At 40.4% G+C, this 21,266-nt stretch overlaps 2 protein-coding genes across 2 annotated transcripts; both read left to right on the top strand.

Annotated features, from left to right (window-relative positions):
* The first annotated feature begins 1,141 nt into the window (after positions 1-1,141).
* Positions 1,142-3,383, top strand: LOC141777187 (uncharacterized). The gene is made up of 5 exons (XM_074651228.1): positions 1,142-1,487; positions 1,576-1,722; positions 1,822-1,940; positions 2,131-3,245; positions 3,332-3,383. The coding sequence occupies exons 1-4, from the start codon at positions 1,226-1,228 to the stop codon at positions 3,211-3,213; spliced, it is 1,611 nt and encodes a 536-aa protein (XP_074507329.1). The 5' UTR covers positions 1,142-1,225; the 3' UTR covers positions 3,214-3,245; positions 3,332-3,383.
* A 4,514-nt stretch (positions 3,384-7,897) lies between these two features.
* LOC141777185 (schwannomin-interacting protein 1-like) lies at positions 7,898-20,476 on the top strand. The gene is made up of 7 exons (XM_074651227.1): positions 7,898-8,055; positions 11,838-11,947; positions 17,508-17,625; positions 17,764-17,970; positions 18,450-18,573; positions 19,020-19,113; positions 19,228-20,476. The coding sequence occupies exons 1-7, from the start codon at positions 8,026-8,028 to the stop codon at positions 19,277-19,279; spliced, it is 735 nt and encodes a 244-aa protein (XP_074507328.1). The 5' UTR covers positions 7,898-8,025; the 3' UTR covers positions 19,280-20,476.
* The last annotated feature ends 790 nt before the right edge of the window (positions 20,477-21,266 follow it).

Genomic DNA, 21,266 nt, shown 5'->3' with positions numbered 1-21,266 from the left:
ACATAGACAAGGTCTCTCACAGGATCATTACAGTTTTATCTAATGTAAGTATAATTCATCTGTTTTATGGTTATAGAATAATATATTGTGCAAAACAAGAACATGCAATTAATATTGAAGTTAAAATGTTATCACTTATTTTGAATGTGATAACAGTCTATGCTCTTTTGTTAACCTTTTTATCTTAGTTGGGAAATGCCATATTCATAAAGCTAAATTTCTTAACTCAAGTTGTTTTTAATTGAAATTGAATGTTATTTTGAGTATCTCAAATTTGTAACAAATAAGTAATCCATGTCAGTAACTAAATTGTACTTTGTACTTTTGTCTGAAGAAGTCTGTCACTTTAATATTTGTTTTATTTAATTTACTTTATTTCTCTATAATTATAATAATAATTTATAATAATAATAATAATAATAGTAATAATTATTACTATTATTATTATTATTATTGTTGTTGTTGTTTTTATTATTATTTATACTTCACTCTGATGTTATTTTTCTTCTTTCTTTATAAACTGAATTGGTATGACTGATTGTACTTTATGGACTTCTATTTCAATTCAATTAATTAAATTTCATTTCAAATTTAAACAAATTCTGTATATGTTGTGTTACATTTATATGGCACGCTAAAGTGTGTCACAAAAAAAACCTGAAATGTAAGCAGAATTGTGTTACTCCTATTAAATATTATTTCAGCTACGGCCAGACAAATACTGTTGTCTCATGTTAGGTCTGTATCATTTGTGTGTCTTCATATTCGCTACTTAGGATGGTTATGAAACTAAAGGTCGGTAATAAGCTCTGAAGACACAATATTGTACTGCACACATTCCTGCATGTAACACTAGACATTAAATAGAAGGAATAAAGTGAAAAAACACACATAAAAACAACAAATTCCTTCAAACATTTCAATAAACATACTAGAGGGGGGATTCACATAACCTGACAGCAAAATAACCTACAAAACAAATGGCAGGTCTCCTATTTCATGCTACATATACAGTATATGATGAATATGCAGAGCTGACTTTATTGACCTGAGACAACAAATCAGTCATCAGAGGCTCTTAACGAGTCCACCTGTTGCAAGCTAATTGAACACAGGTGCAGCTGACTGGTTGATCACCTGCTGCTAACATGTGCCCAGAATTAAAAGCCGTGACTCAGTTGCTCTTCATAGTGCTTTCCATCTACTCTGAGCTTGCATCTCCAGTATGGCAGGTGACGATGGAAGCAGATTATGTCACGCTGCAGCAGTCTTATTAGTCCTGTGCGCTTTGACCGATAGTTTAACTTGTTTTAGCTTGAGCGGGCTGAGCAAAACAGTTAAGCAGGACGAGGTAGCTAGTGTGGCCTCAGGGATGGAAGTAAAGCGAGGAAGTAGTCTCTTCAATGGGAAAGAACTTAACTCCCAGTCTGCTGCCACAGGAAATGATGGACTGCTGCACATTGACTCGGATCAATCCGATGGCACAGGTAAGGTTTTACTGATGATTTGATATACTGCATGGTACTCAAACCAAGGCGTGTGGCCAGTATTAACTTTGTATCTGAACTCCTAAAGGGATGTTGGAGCAGCCATCCCAGCTGGGGGACAACATGGCCGACGAAGCAGCATGGAGACGCTTGAATTGTTCCCTGCACTGTGGGCAAAGCAAGATGAAGTTGAGAGCCATGGGACCCGGAGCTGCTGACCTCCAGCTAGACATGGGTATTGTAACACAACCAACTTGTTTAATGTCAGTTTATGTTACAGCTGTAAGCACATGACTGTTTGGCAAAGATTCATGTCTTTCTTCTTCACCTCCAGGCAACGCACGTCCTCTACCTTTGACCCAGGTGCCTGGGAGCTGTGACTATTCAATGCGGCAAAATGCACTGGGCCTCGTTCTGGTTGTTCCCTATGACGGCTGCAATGTGATACAAGAGGTATACTCCTAATTATATGGCTAAGAGAGCTGTACATGGTGTACAAAATTATCTATAAGCCATTAGAAGATGAGAGGCATTTAAGTGAAAGTATTGCTTGACAACGTGTCAATGAATGAAGTTTATTAGCTAGCTTTTACAAATGCTGAAGTGTATTATCAGCTAAGCTACTTGTATATTCTTGTTTCAGGATGGGAATTACGTGTTGCCAATGAGTTGGTTGGGGACTCTAGTTAAATTCACCTGTCCCATGTTGAGAAGTTCTGCTCCAGCGCCTGCTTCGACCACCCCTAAGCCTACTCAGCAGCCTTGGACACCTCCTTTCCCTCTCGGGCCGAATCGTCACAAGCGTGAGGCGACCCAGCCCCTTTACGTCTCCGATCCTAGCAGTGATTATTATTCCTATTTGTATTACTGCTATTACATGAATATGATGATGATGACGCCGGCACCAACTCCTGGTGCTGCTACAACTACTGCCAAGCCTGACGTGACCACCGTAACCCCCAAGCCATCTGTGGAGAAACCCCCTCCTGCAAATCCGTACTATTATCCTTATTACCCTTACTACCCTTACCCTCAGTACCCCTACTACACCCTGCCAAATATCCCAGTGAAGACTGCCAAACCGACTACTACTGCCAAACCGACTACTACTGCCAAACCTATTACTACTGGACCTGTCACTAGTGGAATGACTACTACAGCCAAGATGACCACAGCAGAGCCGGCAGTAACCACCAAGACCCCTCAAAAAACACCCAAGCCTCATTACCCATCATATTATCCCTTCTACCCTCCAGCAGGACAACAGATGCCTGGAGACCCCATTTACTACTACCAATTTATGCAGCACTTCTACGGATGGCCTCAATACCCACAAAATCCAAGTAACCCCATGCAAACTACTCTGCCTCCAACTCTCACAACTGTTAAGCCGGTTGACGCAGTTCCCACCGTTAAACCTACGTCCAAGCCAACAACTGTCTCTGCTCCTACAACAACTACACCATGTCCCCTTACACCAAAACCCAGCAGCGGCAGCAACCCAGGCCCGGTGAGTCCATATGTTCCTTACTACCAGCTCCCCTTTGCTCCATACCTCTCGTACAACAAGGCTGGCAAACTCCCAGTAGACCAGAAGTACATGCCTCAAGCTGGCTACAAATCTGGACTGGAGCCTCGAGCACACCCACATCAAGGCTTCAACTACTGGCAACCTATGCCCTGGTTTCCAGACTCAACGGGCAAAGACGATCTTAAATTTGACTAGAATAAATCTGCCTGAACATGTAATGCCAAATGGTAAGTATCACTTGTTCACATTTGAAATGAAATCAGTATGGATTTAAAAGTAGTTTCTCAACCATAACTGTCTTGCTTTCTTTCAGGGGTTGGTGTCCTGTGATACTGAGCATTCAATAAACATGTTTTTACTCGGCACTTTCATGTCATTCATGCTTCATCTGAAATGCAAATGTTTCCCTTTGTGCCACAGTGCTTAAACCTCTTGGCTTGGCCCATGTGTGTTTATCAAATTGTAGTGACTAATTCTACAGTAGGTCTTTGTAAATCACAACTTTTGATATTTATTTTCAAAGATGCATTTGGCAAGTGTTAATGTCCTGCATAGACTGTATATGCAGGAAACTGCTAATTTACCTGGCTTTTTTTGTTTTTGTAATTGTGATCGGCAAAGGGATGAGTGTTTAGTCCAAGCTTACCAATAGGGAAACACAGGTTGCTAATCACAATGAGGGCCTTAATTTTAACACTAACTGTACATCGCAAGAGTCCCAACAACTTTTTTTTTTTTTTTTTTTTTATAATGCCAAGGCTGCCTTTTAGAAATTAAGGTCAACGCCAACCCTGAAAGAAACCTGGGAAATAGATTACTTTCTGTGTGATCCAATACCCTATTTAGTATGCCAGAACGTGCCCCAATATGTAGTATGTCAAATGCAGAATAACAAAATGTCCTACATCTGGTCGATGTCCTACATCTAGCAGATATATGAGCTCAGAGTTCAAGGTGCAATGTTGTGACTAAGTATGTCCCAATTGTACATATAGTGAATGCAACAGTACATACTTTTTAAAAGTATGACTTGTAATGTAGCCATGGTCTTGGCTCTATGCTGCAACTGGTAGTATCTAATGGGAGTCACAATATCTTTGCTGCCTTGAAAAATAAGTGCTCACAAACACTGTTGAATATGAAATGTAATATTACACTTTTCAGCAGTAAAGGCTATTATTATTTTGATCTCTTGATGGGAAGTAGTGCAGCACATCTTAAGTACATTTGGTGCACATTCAATGGTTCAGATTAATGTTTTTTATGATAATTCATTCATCTAAGGCAGTGGTTCCCAACCGTTATTTCTTGTGGCTCATTAATACAAAGCCACCTGTCATCTTGAGCTGCAGGTCTTGAAGAGAGAATTTTCCCTTCTCGATTTGATCTGAATCGTTTTCAGAGGCTCAAAAGTAGAATAATGGAGTATTTCAAAAGTAAATATTACAAAACATTTTTGTTGCAGAATCTTGTTTCTTATTTCTTAATCACCTAGAGACCCCTTGCATGGGGCGGGAACCACTGATCTAACATTCTTATATTTTTTAACTTTATTTTCTGAATTTTCAAAATCTCTACTAAATTGAGAAATTCTCACCCAGGTACTACTTGTCAAGTACTCAAGGCTGCTCCTCACCTTCTGCTCCTGTGAAGCTGCTAAAGAGACTGGTTGGTTGTACCTGACCGCCTGGACATGGGGGCAACTTTATCAGTGTGGGATAGCATTTTGGAATAATTGAGGTTGGATTAAAAGGCATACATTTGTCTACTTTTTCAAATCTTTGCCATCTCTTCGTCATCTTAATTTGCTTCTAGTTATTTGATATGAAACCCCCTCACGCCTGTATATACTCATACAGCGTGCACACACACCCCATTCTGTCTGTTCCTATATATTTCCACATGGTGCTCTCTCTCCTCTAGGCACCCCGTGACACACACATCTACACACATCACTGAAACTAAGCCACACGTGACAACAGATACGTGTAATGCTGGTCTTGGAAAGCAAAGATGCGCATCTGTATTTTTTTCCTTTTCTTTTACTTAAGTTCTTGAATATTAGACGGATCTCAGGAATAAGGACTATTCTGTAGAGGAGTAAGAAATCCTGAAATGCATCCTTTAACGGTCATCACACAGTCTCTGTCCAGCATGGGAGAAGCAAGTATCCTTTTATGCAACACTGTGCTTCTCTCCATTTTGTAATGATTGCTGCTTTCCCATTTTTATTTCAAGTATCTTAAGGATTGGTTTGGTCTCTACAATGAAGGTGAGTCCTACATGTACATTGCTTTTTTATTTTACCAGTGATTAGTATTTAGGATGGAAGACCATGCTATGTATTTGTAGTTTAGCAGCATTTATGTTTTGTGACTTCTGTTCATACAGACTAAATGAATAGTATGACCAGAGACTGAAAAAATCACAGAGTAGGAACATAGCATGGGAAATATGACAAAAAATAATGCCACAATTTAATGTTTAAGCTCATTCTGCATTCTATGTTAATTCATAAACTTTGTCTGTATGATAACAGGAAACAAACAAATACCGTGGGGATTCAAGCAGTTGATTTCAGTCAGAGATCTGTGTCCCAACTCTGAATATCTTCAGTCCATCTGTGGCCATATTCCCAGCCAGGGCACTTAGTCCCTCCCCCAACCCTGACATTTGCTCCACCCCTACGTGTTGTCTTTATAAAAGATTATGATGTGGACATGAATGAGGAAGAGGAGGGAGAGGTATTTATGAGAAAGGCCACAGCAGGCCATTGGTGGGAGGACTGTGGAGATGATGGTAACTGTGACACACAACAACACCAGAGAGGAGGAGGAGGAGGAGGCTGCATGGTAAACAGTCGCAGCTGGGCTGAGGAGCTCAAGGATATCTTTGCACCACGAGAAGAAGACTGTTACAGTGGAGGGCGAACCAGACTGTCCAGCATCTCTGTGAGTGATCTTGTCTTTCTGTCTGAAACACACAAGCACTGAATTATTCACTCCGAGTCCATTTGTTCGGACAAATTCCACGGCATCCCTCAGGGATTCAGCAAAAGTCCTGGTTTCTACAAATAACATACTTCTCAGAATAATAGAAAAACACAATCTCAAGTCAAAAAAATGAAAGGAAGAGTGTGTAACATTATTTAGCAGAAATGGATTATAATATTCATAACTATGTTTTAAATTATTAGTGTTTATTACACCGCTTTGCTGAATACTCGATTCTGATTGATCAATCACGGCGTTCTACGGTCTGTTATTTCTCTATAGCAGACCGTTGCTATGTATAACAGACCGTTGCTATGGGCGGAGTTCTGATGTCGGACTCTGGCAGACGTTTTTTGTGTTGAATTATTGTTTTCTTAGTAGCCGTGTAATAAGCGGGATAATGTTCAGCTAGCAGGTCATTGTTGTTGGCGATGCAAGCGGCAGTGGTGCCCTGTTGGGGGTTTATTTCACAACATTGACTGGCTCGCTGTACATTATCCCTTACATAATCCCCTAAAACTAAGAATCGTTGTGTTTTCAATGGTTTAGAATGAGCCGTTTATATCTACATAGGGAACGGGTCCTCTTCACGGAGTCCACCACGTTTCTACAGTAGCCCAGAACGGACAAACCAAACACTGGCTCTAAAGAGAGCCAGTGTTTTGGAGAGCCTTTCATGTTTTTACGTTACCTGAAGGCCACCGTAGATCTCCGACACACTTGTGAAACTGCGGTAACGTGAGCTGCAGAGTGCAAAACCGCGGTACCACCTGCTGCCGTCTGATTCCGTCGCTCCTAAAGTAGTGTTATTATAGTAAGGATGGCCTCTGAGCGAGGCGAATGGCGTTACCTCGGTTTTGCACTCGGCGGCTCACGTTACCGCAGTCTTGGAAAGGGTGGAGTGAGCGGAGGGGTACTCAGTTGGTTGCAATCTGCAAACACACCACTAGATGTCGCCAAATCCTACACCCTGTACCTTTAATTAAAAATTGATAACATAGAAGAACATGTGCATAGCATTTGCAATCTAGGAATGTGTAGATACAGTTTATGATTATAATGGTGTATACTGTGCCCTTAGAGGAATGCGTGGAATAGAAAATGCTGAGGATATTTGGCCTTTGATCCTGATGAAGGATGACTCAAAACGTTGCGTTGTTTAATCAGCCCGCTGCTGCATTGTGACACAGCACCGTGGGAACTAACTACGTGTACATGCTTTTGAGTGTATGTGTATTTGTGTTGTCTCTTCGCACGTGTGGGCACTTGTGGGCACTTGTGGGCACTTGTGCTTCCTTGTCTCTCTTACAGCTCATCACACTTGTATCTGTGATGTGAAACAGGGCCGGAGGAGACTCCTTTATAGGAGACAACACAAGCGGATAAATTAGAAATTCACTGCTCTGCTTTGGGTCAACAATGCAGACGCCAGCGTCAGTACTGCTAAAAAAAAGTGCTGACATTTATTAGAGGAGCTCTTATTGATCAGCCTCTTTAACGGTCTTGTTTTCCAGTCTTGCAGTCTCATTTATCAGGCTACGTTTAGCCTGGCCTTTAAGCCCGACCATATCGCAACCAATCATGTGGCCTTATTTCTGTGAGGTCTGTCTCCTCTTAACAGGACACAGATTTCTAGCAGCTGCAATGTGTTCCTTTCCTTCGATTTAAAAGAAAGATGAAGAGGAGAAGCGAGGAAGATGGAGGAACAGATAGCAGAAGAGGAGAGCAGTGGCAGCACTGAGCAGCTCCCTCTTCCATCTCTCTCCTCGTCCTCCTCCTCTGCTTCCGTCTCTTCCCACTCTTTCCTCTCCTGCTCCAACATCCCCCCTCCTCTCCTCTCTCTACTGCCTCTCCCCCTCCCCTCACTGCTCTCTCCTCCCTCCCTCCGTCTCTCCCTCCCTCCCTCCCTCGCTCTCCTGCACGGAGCTGCAGTATATGAGAGGGTCTCCTGGGTCTAGCTTCACTGCAGTGTAGAGAAGGGCAGGGCGGCTGTTTCCATACGATGCGCTGAAGGATGGTGCACCAGGAGAAACGCGTTTACCAGGTGTGTGGATTTGTGTTTGTATATGTATATATATCAGTGATTCTAAAGGGTGTTGCATATGTAGCATAATATTTGCAGGTGATGGGTATCCATCATGTGGCACGCTGCCGTAGATGAATCAGCCATAATGGATGTGTGATTGTGAGGTGGCGTGGGTGTGTTCATAATGTGATCTTTACCTGTTCATCTCCTCAGTAAAAATTTAAAATCTGTCATATAACGGATATGTGTGTGATCATATAACATGCTTTGTACTGTTCCATAAATCTACATAATTTCCAGTGAACATGAGCTGCTTTTGCTATATCACATACTTTCATCTGGGAGGGTAAAATAGGTTGTGTGTGTGTGTGTGCGTGTGTGCGTGTGTGCGTGTGTGCGTGCGTGCGTGCGTGCGTGCGTGCGTGCGTGCGTGCGTGCGTGCGTGCGTGTGTGTGTGTAGAGACAGTCTGTTGGTAAGGAGGACATGTGAACCCGTTGTCTGGAGTGGATGAGCATGATGCAGAGCGTTGGTTGGTAGAGATCAACTGTGATCTATGCTCTTACATCACAACCTTGTCTACTGATGCGTCACAAAAGAGAGAGAAAGAGAGGGTGTTTGTGTTGTGCCGGTTTTGAGGTTGGTTGGAGAGAGACAACGTTTACACATCAGAGAAACATCTCTAATTTTAGAGGTGTTATACAATGCCGGTGTGTCACACACACACACACACACACACACACACACACACACACACACACACACACACACACACACACACACACAGTAGGCAGCACTAGGACTTGGGGGCACATGGCACAAGCCCATAATGTAAAAATAGTTTCCCCCATGGACCCAGAATAGAAACTCATGTCATGCCGAAAAATTTTGTTCAGTATTTCAACACAAAAACTGTGAGACTTTCAAGTCTTTGGATTTGTGTACCAGAAACCGAAGTAGCTCAAATGACCTAAAAAATGTTCTCAGTTGACAAAAAAGAAATGAGATCTACTGAGACGAAATGAAAATGATAAATGATTCAGGGTAGGACATAGACTGAAGAAGTAGAAGAAGGAAATGGAAGAGGAGGAGGAAATCAGGACAGTGAAACTTCTAGATGCCGAGAATAACATTTCTGGTCTAAAAGAAACAAGGAGACGAGGAGAGAAAACGTCTGTGAAGAGAGAGCATCTACGTAAGTGAAGTTGGCAAACAGAGAGCAGAATGACATGGCGTTTTGAACCATCAGCACAAAGTGGATGGCACGACATTTTTAACCATTTTACTGTAGATTTGGCTGCTGTCTTGAGTGAGCAAAGAAAAACCATTACTGATGTCTTACATCAATAATAGTCCTGTGGTTGCAGGTGATTACCAAAGACCTTAAAGATTAGTTGATTGCTGTAATTGATTAAAAGAAGAGACATTTAATGGCATTTAACAATAAATGGACCAATACTTAAAAACAGGACCCGGAAATACATTTTAAAAACTGTAAACATACCCTCCATGTTGAAACGGGATGTTATGTGGGCACTTAAAGCTGCAGTGGGTAGAAATGGAGCAAATATGATTATTAAAAGTTATTTTTATAAAACGGTCACTATATCCTGACAGTAGTGCATGAGACAGGTAATCTGAAAAAAAATGATGTGCCTCAGTGTCCTCCGGTGCTCCTAATGGCATCTGCAAGATTTCACAGACAGGAGGAAAACAACCAATCAGAGTCGAGCTGGAGCCTGCCGTCTCTGAGCAGCTGTCAATCACTCACAAACTCCGATCAAACGGTCAAACTAGGCAGCGCTGATCAAATATGAATCAATATTCTGTTACTGTAATGCCTATTTCTCGCCTCAAATGTTTTCAGAAACATCTTGTAGTGTACTGTTTAGCTGTAAAATGAGAATTTTGCTCCGGCTGGTGGGCAGTGCTTGGTATTTCCTCAACTGATCTCAACATGGCTGCCGGGTCACAACATTCTAATTTTACAGCTAAACCGTACACAACAAGATGTTTCTGAAAACATTTGAGGCGAGAAATAGGCATTACAGAAACAATATATTGATTCATATTTACTCAGCGCTGCCTAGTTTCACCGTTTGAGCTTGTGAGTTTCGCGAGCAGTGATTGACAGCTGCTGTAGAGACTCCTCGGCTCTGATTGGTTGTTTTCCTTCGGGTGTGGTGAAATCTTGCAAAGGCCATTATGAGCACGAAGAGGAGGCAGAGGAAAATGATTTTTTTCACAGATTATCTGTCTCATGCATTACTGTCAGGATATAGTGACAGTTTTATAAAAAATAACTTTTTATCATATTTGCTCAAAGTTACTGTCTGCAGCTTTAATGAGGACAGAAGCTGTCAGATTCATTCATTCGTTTATCCCTATGTGGGCTGCCGTCTATCCCAGGATGGACAGGTTGTCATTCTATAACAGGGTTAACAGACTAATGCATTCATACTAACATATTCAAAGCTGGGAGCAGATCTGCATGTCTCTGAACTGTGGGAGAAAATAAGACCGCCTGAATCTGCCAGATGTGCCTTTTTAATTGCAAATGCAGTCCAGTGTTTATTGTAATGCCAGTGTGACAGGAGGAACTGGATATTCTGTTTTTCTGTGTGTGGTGGGCTGTAAAATTTAACATCGACAATTTATTTTTAGGATTGACTGATTTAGAGACAGAATAGAAAACAAGAGGAGAAGGAGTGTTATGTAAGGAGTGATGTCTGTACCTGTTATCTAAGCTCATGGTAGAGTAGAAGAGAAGAAAGAACTGATTCATAGTAGGGCTGTCAATTCATTAAAATATTTAATATTATATATATTTGAATATATATTTAGTATTTACTACTCTTATCAACACGGTAGTGGGTAAATATGCTTGCTTCATGCAAATGTTTGTATGTATTTATTATTGGAAATCAAATAACAACACAAAACAATGCAGAAACCCTCACAGGTACTGCATTTAGCATAACAAAATATGCTCAAATCATAACATGGCAAACTGCAGCCCAACAGGCAGCAACAGCTGTCAGTGTGTCAGTGCGCTGACTTGACTATGACTTGCTCCAAACTGCCTGTCATTATCAAAAAGTGGGCATGTCTGTAAAGGGGAGACTTGTGGGTACCCATAGAACCCATTTTCAGGTCAAGGGACCCCTTTGAAAATGGCCATTACAGTTTTTCCTCACCAAAATTTTGCACAAGTTAGGAGCGTTATTTAAACCTCCTTCACGACCGGCTAGTATGACATGGTTGGTACCAATGGATTTTTTTCTAGTTTCATATGATGCCAGTACCTTCACACTAGCTTTAAAACTGAGCCCGCTACAACCTCTGGAAGATCGATGCGTTAACTTTGCAAATGCAGAGTTAACGCGTCGTTCTTAACTCTGATTTAGCCGATCTTAGCCCTAATTTATATAAATGTGTTAGCTAAGCATTGATAGTAACATATTTATACAATTATAATGACGGTGTCATATGTGAGCCCACAGCTGGATTATCCTAAAGGCGGGAAATTGGATTGCATGATTTTGCTACATTCTTTCCATATACCTTTCCTTACATAATCCATATTTGTCCCACCCTCATTTCATCCTCCTCCTCTCAACAGAAAGTGCATTATCATTTGGTTTAATACTTGTATTTATAGCCTTAATTTAAATAGTAAACTACACACTCAGCTTAATATTTCTTCTCGCGGGTGTGTCCCACTTGGTCGACCTAGCAGAGATGTAACTACAGCAGCATTATCATTAATATTCTTTATGTATGTTTCTCTTTTCTCTGGCAGGCCCAGAGGAATGAGAGAGAGTGCATCAGGCAGAAACTTGCCCTTGGCAGTTTCTATGACGACGAGCCAGTCATCTACACCAGCTGCAGCAAGAACGGCCCGTCCTCCCGGTGGGTTTGGATCGAGTGTGTGTGTGTGTGTGAGAGAGAGAGTCTATTAACGGTTTGATCAATGAAGCCTTTTGAAGGCTGGCACCAATATTTGTGTTTTAGCTTCTGACAGCTGACACTTCAGATCTTTAGATCCTCGAGTTTATTCTTGGATGGATGGAAACAGTGAGATACGCCCTTAAGTGAATTAATTATTGATCCACAGAAAAAAATGAATCTACTTTAAAGCCTGAATATAAAAATTAATTGTAGGTTTTGTAGACGTAACGTGTTGCCTATATAAGGAGCCTCCTCATAGAGACCGCATGACTGGCCAATACAAAGCATTTCATTATATGCCTGCCCATCAAATTGCCAAACCAATATATCAATATCAGTCCACACACACACGCGCACACACACACACACACACACACACACACACACACACACACACACACACACAGTTTTTGGGGAAGATTTGCTGTCCAATGAACATCATGTATCTCCACATTTGGTGATTTTGCTCCCATATGGGTTGAAGAAATTATCTTCTTAAACTAAAAAAAACAATTTTATTATCTAGAAAACACAATGTCACAAATCTAAGACCAAGGCTGTTCTTCATAGCTCTTGGAAAGTTTTGTAGTGTTCTCCATTTAAGTAAGTGGCCTGATTTTTTTTTAGCATCTGTAACAGCTTCAGCAAGCAGTTATTTAACAGCCAGAAGAGGAAGCTGTTCAGTAGCTCACTTTATTTATTAAAGTTACTGTGAGGAACTTTTAACTGGTTATGAAACGGTCTCAATTAAAGCTGAAGTAGGCCAGATTGGAGCAAATATGATTTAAAAAAGTAATTTTTTATCAAACGGTTGCTATATTATGACAGTAGCACATGAAACAGGTAACCTGAAAAAAAATCATGTTCCTCTGTGTCCTCCGGTGCTCCTAACGGCATCTGCAAGATTTCACAGACCGGAGGAAGACAAGCAGTCAGAGCTGATCTGAGGTCTGCTGTCCGTCTGCTGTCTATGAGAGCCGGCTGTCAATCACTCGTGAACTCCGATCAAACGGTCAAGCTAGGCCGCGCTGATCAAATATGAATCAATGTTACGTTAATGCCTATTTCTCGCCTCAAATGTTTTCAGAATCATCTTGTAGTGCACGGTTTAGCTGTAAAATGAGAACATTTGTGACGCCGCTGCCACTGTGAAATCTGGTGAAGGAACGCCAAGTTCCGGTCACATGACCAGAGCACAGCCAATAGGAACGCTCTCTCAATGAAATGACCTGTGATTGGTCAAAGTTTCCCGTCAGGCCTGAAAACAGAGCCTTGAGGAGGTGCAGAAGTCTAGTTTTCTCTCAGAACACTTGAATTACAATATGCTGAAAGGTTATTATGGAATCTTTGCCCAATGATGCAAAAACTTTCTGCCTACTGCCACTTTAAATGCAGATGCCTCTATGACCTACATAAGTAAACAGCACCATCAGCGAGAAGATTGGCTATTTCTATATACAGTACATGTAGTTATTCTTAATGCTTGTCATTGGTGCCACCGGGTCTGATTCAGCACAAAGGCCATATTGCTGGAAGGGGGGGAGGTACGGGACAACCAGAACCAGGACTGGACTGTCAGACCCTGCTGCAGTAAAGTGAGAGGTTCTCTAAAGGCCCTGACACACCAAGTCGACGGTCGGCCGTTGGACAGTTTCGGGCCGTCTGTCATTTCTGTCGGCCTAGTTTTTGCCTCGTGTCCCGCACCGTCTGCTCTAGTCTGCCTGTGTCTGATGTTTTTTGGCCGATTCAGCATGTTGAATCGGCGGCGGAGCCCATCGGTGAGAGAAATCACTGATTGGTTGTTCCGCTTAAACAAATCAGTGCACGAGAAGAGAAACGGAAATGAGGAAAGCAAACCAACGAGTAAAGTCAAGAGGAAAAACACAAGGCTCTTCTCATTTTTCATCTTCATCTCATCTGATCATTCCAATACTTTCACAACGACATGGCCGTCTGGAATGAAGCTAAGTGAACAGTGAGAGTGGTGTGAAAATGGTTGGTAAACGCTGCTTTGTTTCATGTAAATCATAACAACAGCTTGTATATCTGCAGTCCTCTTTCTACCGGTTTCCCTTTTTGAATGACAAATACAGGACGACCGTTGTAGTTAGCCGTGGGCTGTAGTCTTTGCGGTGTGTTCAAGTGCAACTTTTTGGCCAAGACACAGGCGATGTGAAGTGACACAACGGTCGGCCTTCGTCGCCGTTAGTTCTTTGATGTCAGTTTGGTGTGCCTGGGCCTTAAGGGACTTTCGCTTTTGTCCACAGAGACCGCCAAAATAAACCCAAAATTAAAGTTCCTCATAGCAGCTTTAACTAAGGCAAAAACGCACAAATCAGAAAGATAAAGCTGATCGGATTGGCTTGTTGGCTCATAGTTGTCAAGTGCAAATAGCAGGAAATGACATGTGTGTCTTTGTGGAAGTCCATTTAGAAACAGTGAGTCATGAAGCAGACAGGGCATCATTGTGCAATAACAGTGGGTTGAGTAAATAAGTTGAAATATCATGTGTGTCTGTTTGTGTTAGACTTAGCAACAAGAGGAAGAGAGCAAGTGATTCTCACACGCAAACAGACATGCAGAAAGAAAATGAGAGGTTTCCCAGAAAGCCACAGTGCTGTTTACATCAGCAGAATATAGAAACTGAAAAGTGGAAAGAGTAGGTGCAGAGGAGGTGGCACAGTGGTCAACCCCTGTGGCATGAGAAGTTGCTGACGTAGAAATTGTGCCTGAGCGTCATCAGTCAGACAGAAGAAAATTCTCACGGTGTCTAAAGCCAAAATTATATATCTCCCATTGAAAATTATAACCAACTGCTACAAAAAGCATTAAATGTCAACAGATTATAACATTTTTCATATTATATCTATATTTATTATTATATATGTATTATTATCATTTACAATATTTTTATTTATTTGTGTCTTGTGTCTTTGTGTGTACATTAGTCTTTCATTGTTTCACTGTTTATATCTTTACTGACCTAATAGTTTGCTAAACATCTGTACAGCATTGTGATGTTCACTGCCCTATATAAAAGTGCAATAAAAATACAAATAAAATAAAATAAAAATATCAAGTTTTAATGTTTTAAGTTAAATAGATTTTTTCTTTAAGTTTAATATTTTTTTAAAGAATATTGTATTGTATTGTAGTCTTCAACTACAAGTCTTCGAAAAATGATTCTAAATAAAAATAGATTGAGTTTGTGTGTACATTAGGTATGACATATGAAATCAAACGAAAGTAAATCATTTTCTGCCGAAATTGATATTTCACAGTTGAGGTTTTGGACACACGCAGTGGAAAGAGTTGCATTACATCAGACACAAGCTGGTTAACCAAAGCCACTACACCTATAACACAACTCTGCTTTCTTTTCATGGCAGCTCTGACCTGCAGTAGCTTTACTTTTTCATAAGAGGTGGCGTTTACATCCAACGATGGGGCCGGCCCCCCCCTGTGCTACTGGCTGCTGTTTGAGGAAGTGCAGTTGTGTCTGTGGCTACAAATGCTCCTGAAAGAAGAAGTGATGCCTGATATAAGTCTGCAGCTATAATAGGTGCAATTGGAGTCATGTGACCTCTTGTGGAGGTGAGGGTCGCTCTGGAGTTTAGTTTTGGGTGGAAATTCTAAACCAAAGGTCATGGTGTTAATAAGTTATTGTTCTCATCCCAGTGTACTTTGGATTGTTAGGTTCTTTCAGTCAGAGCATCATAATCTGGAACTGAGTGAATGGTGTTTTCAGCTCTTGGAAAAGCTGAGGTTGCTGTGGAGAGCCTGATGTAATGTTTGTGGTTTTAGATGCTTCATTAAAGCTTTTGTTCCTTCTTGATTAGGTCATAGAGTGTGACATTAATGACATCAATGCACTTCATGGCCAAAAGTATACGGACACTGAAACAAAACCATGCTGGAGGGATCTGTTCTGCTACAAGAGCATTAGTGAAGTAGTAGTAGTAAAGTTGGGCTCTGATGTTGGGCGATAAGGACTAAAGTCAACACTCAAGATGCTGGATGGGGTTGGTGTCGAGGCTCTGTGCAGACCAGTCAAGCTTTTCCACATCAAACTGGGAAAACAGGACAGCATTTTCCCCCACACTTTTGCCACAAAGTTGAACATTACTAATTATATGCTGTAGCATTAAGATTTCCCTTAATTAAAACTATGAGGCCTCGCCCAAACCATGAAACACACCCTCAGACCAAAAGTATGTGGACAGGGGAGTCCTTTTTTAGTGTTTTACTGAACAGCAATAATACATTTTGACATTATTCCATATAAACTTCATCATTATTGCTGTTGGTTCATGTCACAAATATTTTTTGCTATTGATCACCCATCTTTGTCATTATACCAATTAGCTTGTTGGGCATCTTGAAAAAGCAAAATAATATTTAGTGTGTTAAAATGGATTGAGTGTTAACAGTCACCATTTGTGACAAAGAAAAACTAAAACAAAAACATGGCAGTGCTCTTCCTGTTGTTTGTACAAAAAAAATCCAGCAGATTCCCTGAGTCCCAGTAAAAGTCAACACTAAGTACTTTTCCACTACATGAGACAAAAAGCACACATTAAACAGAGTAGTCAGTAACTCTCCACTGTTGCACAAAGAGACATCGCTACATACTCAGAAATTTTCCATTTCAGGACTCTGGCACAGGCACATTGCCGTAGAGAGAGCTGCCAAACACCTTGATGAAAGTTTTGCTTTTTTTGTGGAAATATAATGATCACCTAAATTAAATGTTTCCACTTCTCTCCTCATAATTGTATAATCACAATTTTGTAAGTTGTCTTTTAGGAGCATCTTGGGTAAAACTTCATTTTACAGATCCGTAAATTTCATGGTAATTAGGTGATAATTAGCAAGTAATCTATTTGAAATTTCTTTGGAATTACTGCCAAACTACCCCAATATTTAGCTCAAAACTTATTGAAAATTACTTTATTATATACATTATTTAATAATTATATGCCAAAAGAGCATATAATCATTAAAATAGGGCCCTTAGGCTTGAGAAGCGGCTGTGCGCTGCTCTTCATCGGAGGTGGAAAACCAAAACTAATAGAGGACACTTCTGATCTGATATTATTATATTATTAAATGTATTAAATAAATGATCAGCCATTGGGAAATAACGGAATGTAATTATTAAATAAGTAATTTTCAATACATTTTGAGGTAAATATTCGGGTAATTTGGCAGTAATTCCAAAGAAATGTTAAATAGGTTACTTGCTAATTATCACCTAATTACCATGAAATTTGCTGACCTGTAAAATGAGGTGTTACCTCATCTCGTTTAGGATACATATACAGAGCTAAATTCCTACCAAGTCTGATTTCTGTCATTCAAATTGGTTGTTTGTAAACAAAATCAGAACAATCAATCAAAAAATCAGTAATTTCCCTCTCTCTGTAAGTTTCATTCTGACTGGAGACATTTTCAGTGTCTCTAACTAAAGATCAACATTTCCTCTTCTGACCTTCTTCACTCTTTGTGTTTTTGCTCTCAGACTGCAGAGTGGGGTGAACCTGCAGGTGTGTTTTGTTAACGACAGCAGCAGTGACAAAGACAGCGATGCTGAGGACAGCAGGACAGAGACCAGTCTGGACACACCGCTGTCCCCTGTGGTATGCAGCCAGCTTAGATAGTCTCTGTGTTTTTCTGTATGTGCTGCATGCGTGTGGTCTCGTTTCACTACTCTTTGGAATAACCATGTGTGAGAACAATTGACTGTTACATCATGATGTCACTTACTTCCTCCACAGAGCAAGCAGAGCTCCTCGTTATCGGACCGGGACACGGCGGAGGAGGACTCTGACCCGTTAGATGACTGTGGCGGGTTCTGGCGGGTGCAGCGGAGGCTGCAGGAGGAGGCCCGGGTGGCGCTAGCTCTTGCTCGACCCATGGCCCGTATGCAGGTGGAGGTGGAGAGGCAAATCCAGCTCCACAGACGTTCACCTGTGGCTGACTTGGTTAGTCAGAGAGAGGGAGAAACACAGATCAGGGGATTGTGTGTGTGTGTGTGTGTGTGTGTGTGTGTGTGTGTGTGTGTGTGTGTGTGTGTGTGTGTGTGTGTGTGTGTGTGTGTGTGTGTGTGTGTGTGTGTGTGTGTGTGTGTGTGTGTGGAGCTCTTTACTTCTTCTTCTTCTATGAATAATGCTTTTTAGGAGATGATCCTGCAAAATGAAACCATACCATATGTGAAGGGGAAAGAGCGTGCAAACACAATGACTCAGGATAATTTGCTGTTACAGTAAACAATTCAAAATAACACAAGGGATTTGCATTGCATTGAATAAAAGGTCAGTCAGGGTGGTCACATTGGATGTGTATGTGTGTGTGTGTGTGAGACCAAGAGAAAACCCCTGATACCGTTAACACTTTCAGAACCATTTTGCCCATTTTGACATGCATGGTCATTTTCCTGTCTGTGTGTGTTTACATTATGCAGCTTCCCCATCTGCCCCACATCAGCGAGTGCCTGATGAAGAGGAATCTGAGGCGAGGGGACATGCGGGACATGAGTCTAGGACAGCTGCAAGTCATCACAAATGACTTACACTCACAGATTCAGAGTGAGTAGATGACGCACACAAGTACAAACACAAATACACACACGTATTACACGATCATCCCATTTTAGTGGCCTGCCATTGTCGGCAGGTGAAACACATTTATCTTCACTAAGTCGGATTTTATAATAAAAGCATCACTGGTTTGGAAGTGTTTGATAAACCTAAGGGTCACAAGACCGCCTTCACCATATGTAATATTTCAATTACATCGCCTGAAAAACAAGGTTTTCAATTAACAATGCTGATAATGCTGCTAAAGAGTCATGCTGTGGTGTGACCTGATGGGTTAAGGGTCAAAGGAGAATAGGCCTGTCCTCTAGTAGCCTAACTCTTTACAGAGCTTCAGCAGTTTTGAATTATCAAATGGGGGTCTACATATTAAACGACTTAAAGACGACTTTTAGACTATTTAGACTTGAGTTAATCACATGTATAATCTGACACAGGTCTAAATGAGGAGCTGGTGCAGTTGCTGCTGATGAGGGACGAGCTGCACGTGGAGCAGGACGCCATGCTGGTGGACATAGAGGACCTCACCAGGTGACTCACTCTTTTCTCTCACTTCTTTCTCTTTCTATCTGCAAATATCTGTCTCCATTTCTATGACAAATGCCGTCCTGTGCTCGCTCTAATGTGCCTACTTCCCATCTACAGGCACGCTCACAGCCATCAGCGGCACCATGCAGAGAAAGCTATCTCTAAATAAACACAACCCGTCTACACGTGTGTCCGTCTGCACGCCATCTTTACCTCCCTCGCTCCATGGACTGTCACCAGTGTTACTAATGAAGCTCCATCTGTGCCGACTGTTTCTGGAGAAATGAATATATACTGTAATATTAACACACAGACACGCCACATAAATGTATTGCGCCACAGGATGTTGTCGAAGAGACAGAGGACATCTAAAAGAAGCTGAGCGATCGCTGCTTTCGGTGTGGACACAGTTGAGTTTGTGCAGGCTTTTCACTTCCATGTGATTCATCATGCCATATTTTATAGAATTAGGGGAATCCTCTCAACGTTATTGCATCCCCTAGCCCTGATTTACCTCTTCGTGATTTTGCACGGTACACTCATGTATGTTAAAGCTGGGTTGGAGAGAGCGACTGCACGCCTTGATGATGACTTCTAGGGGCCACACCTGACTAAACACTTTTGTTTGTCTCTATAATAATCAAGAGGATTGATCAGTTCATCTGTGTATCATTACTTTCACTAAGAGCACTGTGTTTAACACTGGAATTCACTATTAAATACCTACTACTCTCTGAGCTGTTGCAATAGAAAATGATGAACACTGTGCTGATTTGCGGCTTATAGCTTCTCAGTGGTGTTTAAATGCTGCAGCAGCTTCACAGAGCTTTTGTAATTTGATTGCTGTTACAGTTTCCACCTGCTTTAAAGATGCTTTTAGAGCTGAACATTTTCAACTTTATTCAGACGGATGTGTATTTGTCAAATGCCTTTATGTACTCAGTACAATAGAATAGTCAAGATATGGGTTAAAACAATTATATTGGTTAATACATAGGGTAAGAAAAAGCAAAAGTGGAGGCATGACAGCCCCTAAATAAAAAAAATATGCATTTTTGTTATGCTCAATTTACTAATGCTAAAAAAATTAAAACAAATATATGAATAAATCACAACCTAAACATATATCTATTTTATCTGTTGAGAGGGTTTATGGAAATGCTGTATGTAAATGTTAAAAGATACTTTATTAAAAGGACGAGGAACATGCCTTGTTGTCTGGCTTTAAGTGTTTTCACTCTCAGCTTTTTAAGAATGTTATTCAACACAAAGTCAAACTTTCTTTTTCTATTATATGCTTCATTGATAAATGTACCGTATGATGATTGTAAAATCAAAACTCCAGTAATAAATGTTTCCAAGTGTGTGAACTTTGTTTATATTTGGCTGGTTTTCATGAGAGTTCATTTGCATTTTCATGTTCTGGCTAAATCTGCAGGGGTTGTTGTTTTTCACTGTTATTTTAACTAAATTTCAATGTGTGAATCATTACAAAACACACTTGGAAATTGTTTCATCAAGTGATGCCCGGGAAGTGAGTCTGCTCTCATTCACATATTCGGCCTCAATAAGGCGCAGCGGAGTTTCTGGGCTTATTCACACATTAACACACTGCTGTTGACACTTATGTAACTGAGTTCTGTGGAGGATTACCGCAAAAGGGGAACAACTCTTGACCTTTGCGACAAAAATAAAACTAATTTATACTCATGAGTTGACTGCTATTAGATTATTATTATTATTATTATTATTATTATTATTATTATTATTAATAATAATAATAATAATAATAATAAAAGTAACTGAAACTATTTTTCTAATTAGCATTTTACACATACTTGAACTACAAGAATGAATAAATAATTTCCACCTTAGATGGCTGCTCTGAATTTTAAATTTTTGGGGAAATTTTTAATATTTACAGTATGTCAAATAAACCTGTTAAAGTAAAACAATAAATACATCTTTTAGTATATTTTTTTCAATAGGAGCCATCATTTTATACATACATGGAAAACATGACATTCTGGTTTAAGTTATTGAACCAACACTTGTTAAAATTATTTTTCTGAATATAGATGCCTTTTTATTAGATAATGATTTTATTTTTTTATTATATATTCATTTAAAAAAATATTTATTTATTTATTTTCAAT

The sequence above is a fragment of the Sebastes fasciatus genome, chromosome 11 (genome assembly GCF_043250625.1).
Source record: "Sebastes fasciatus isolate fSebFas1 chromosome 11, fSebFas1.pri, whole genome shotgun sequence".
NCBI classification, from domain to species: domain Eukaryota; kingdom Metazoa; phylum Chordata; class Actinopteri; order Perciformes; family Sebastidae; genus Sebastes; species Sebastes fasciatus.
This window is presented reverse-complemented; position numbering and strand designations above follow the sequence as displayed.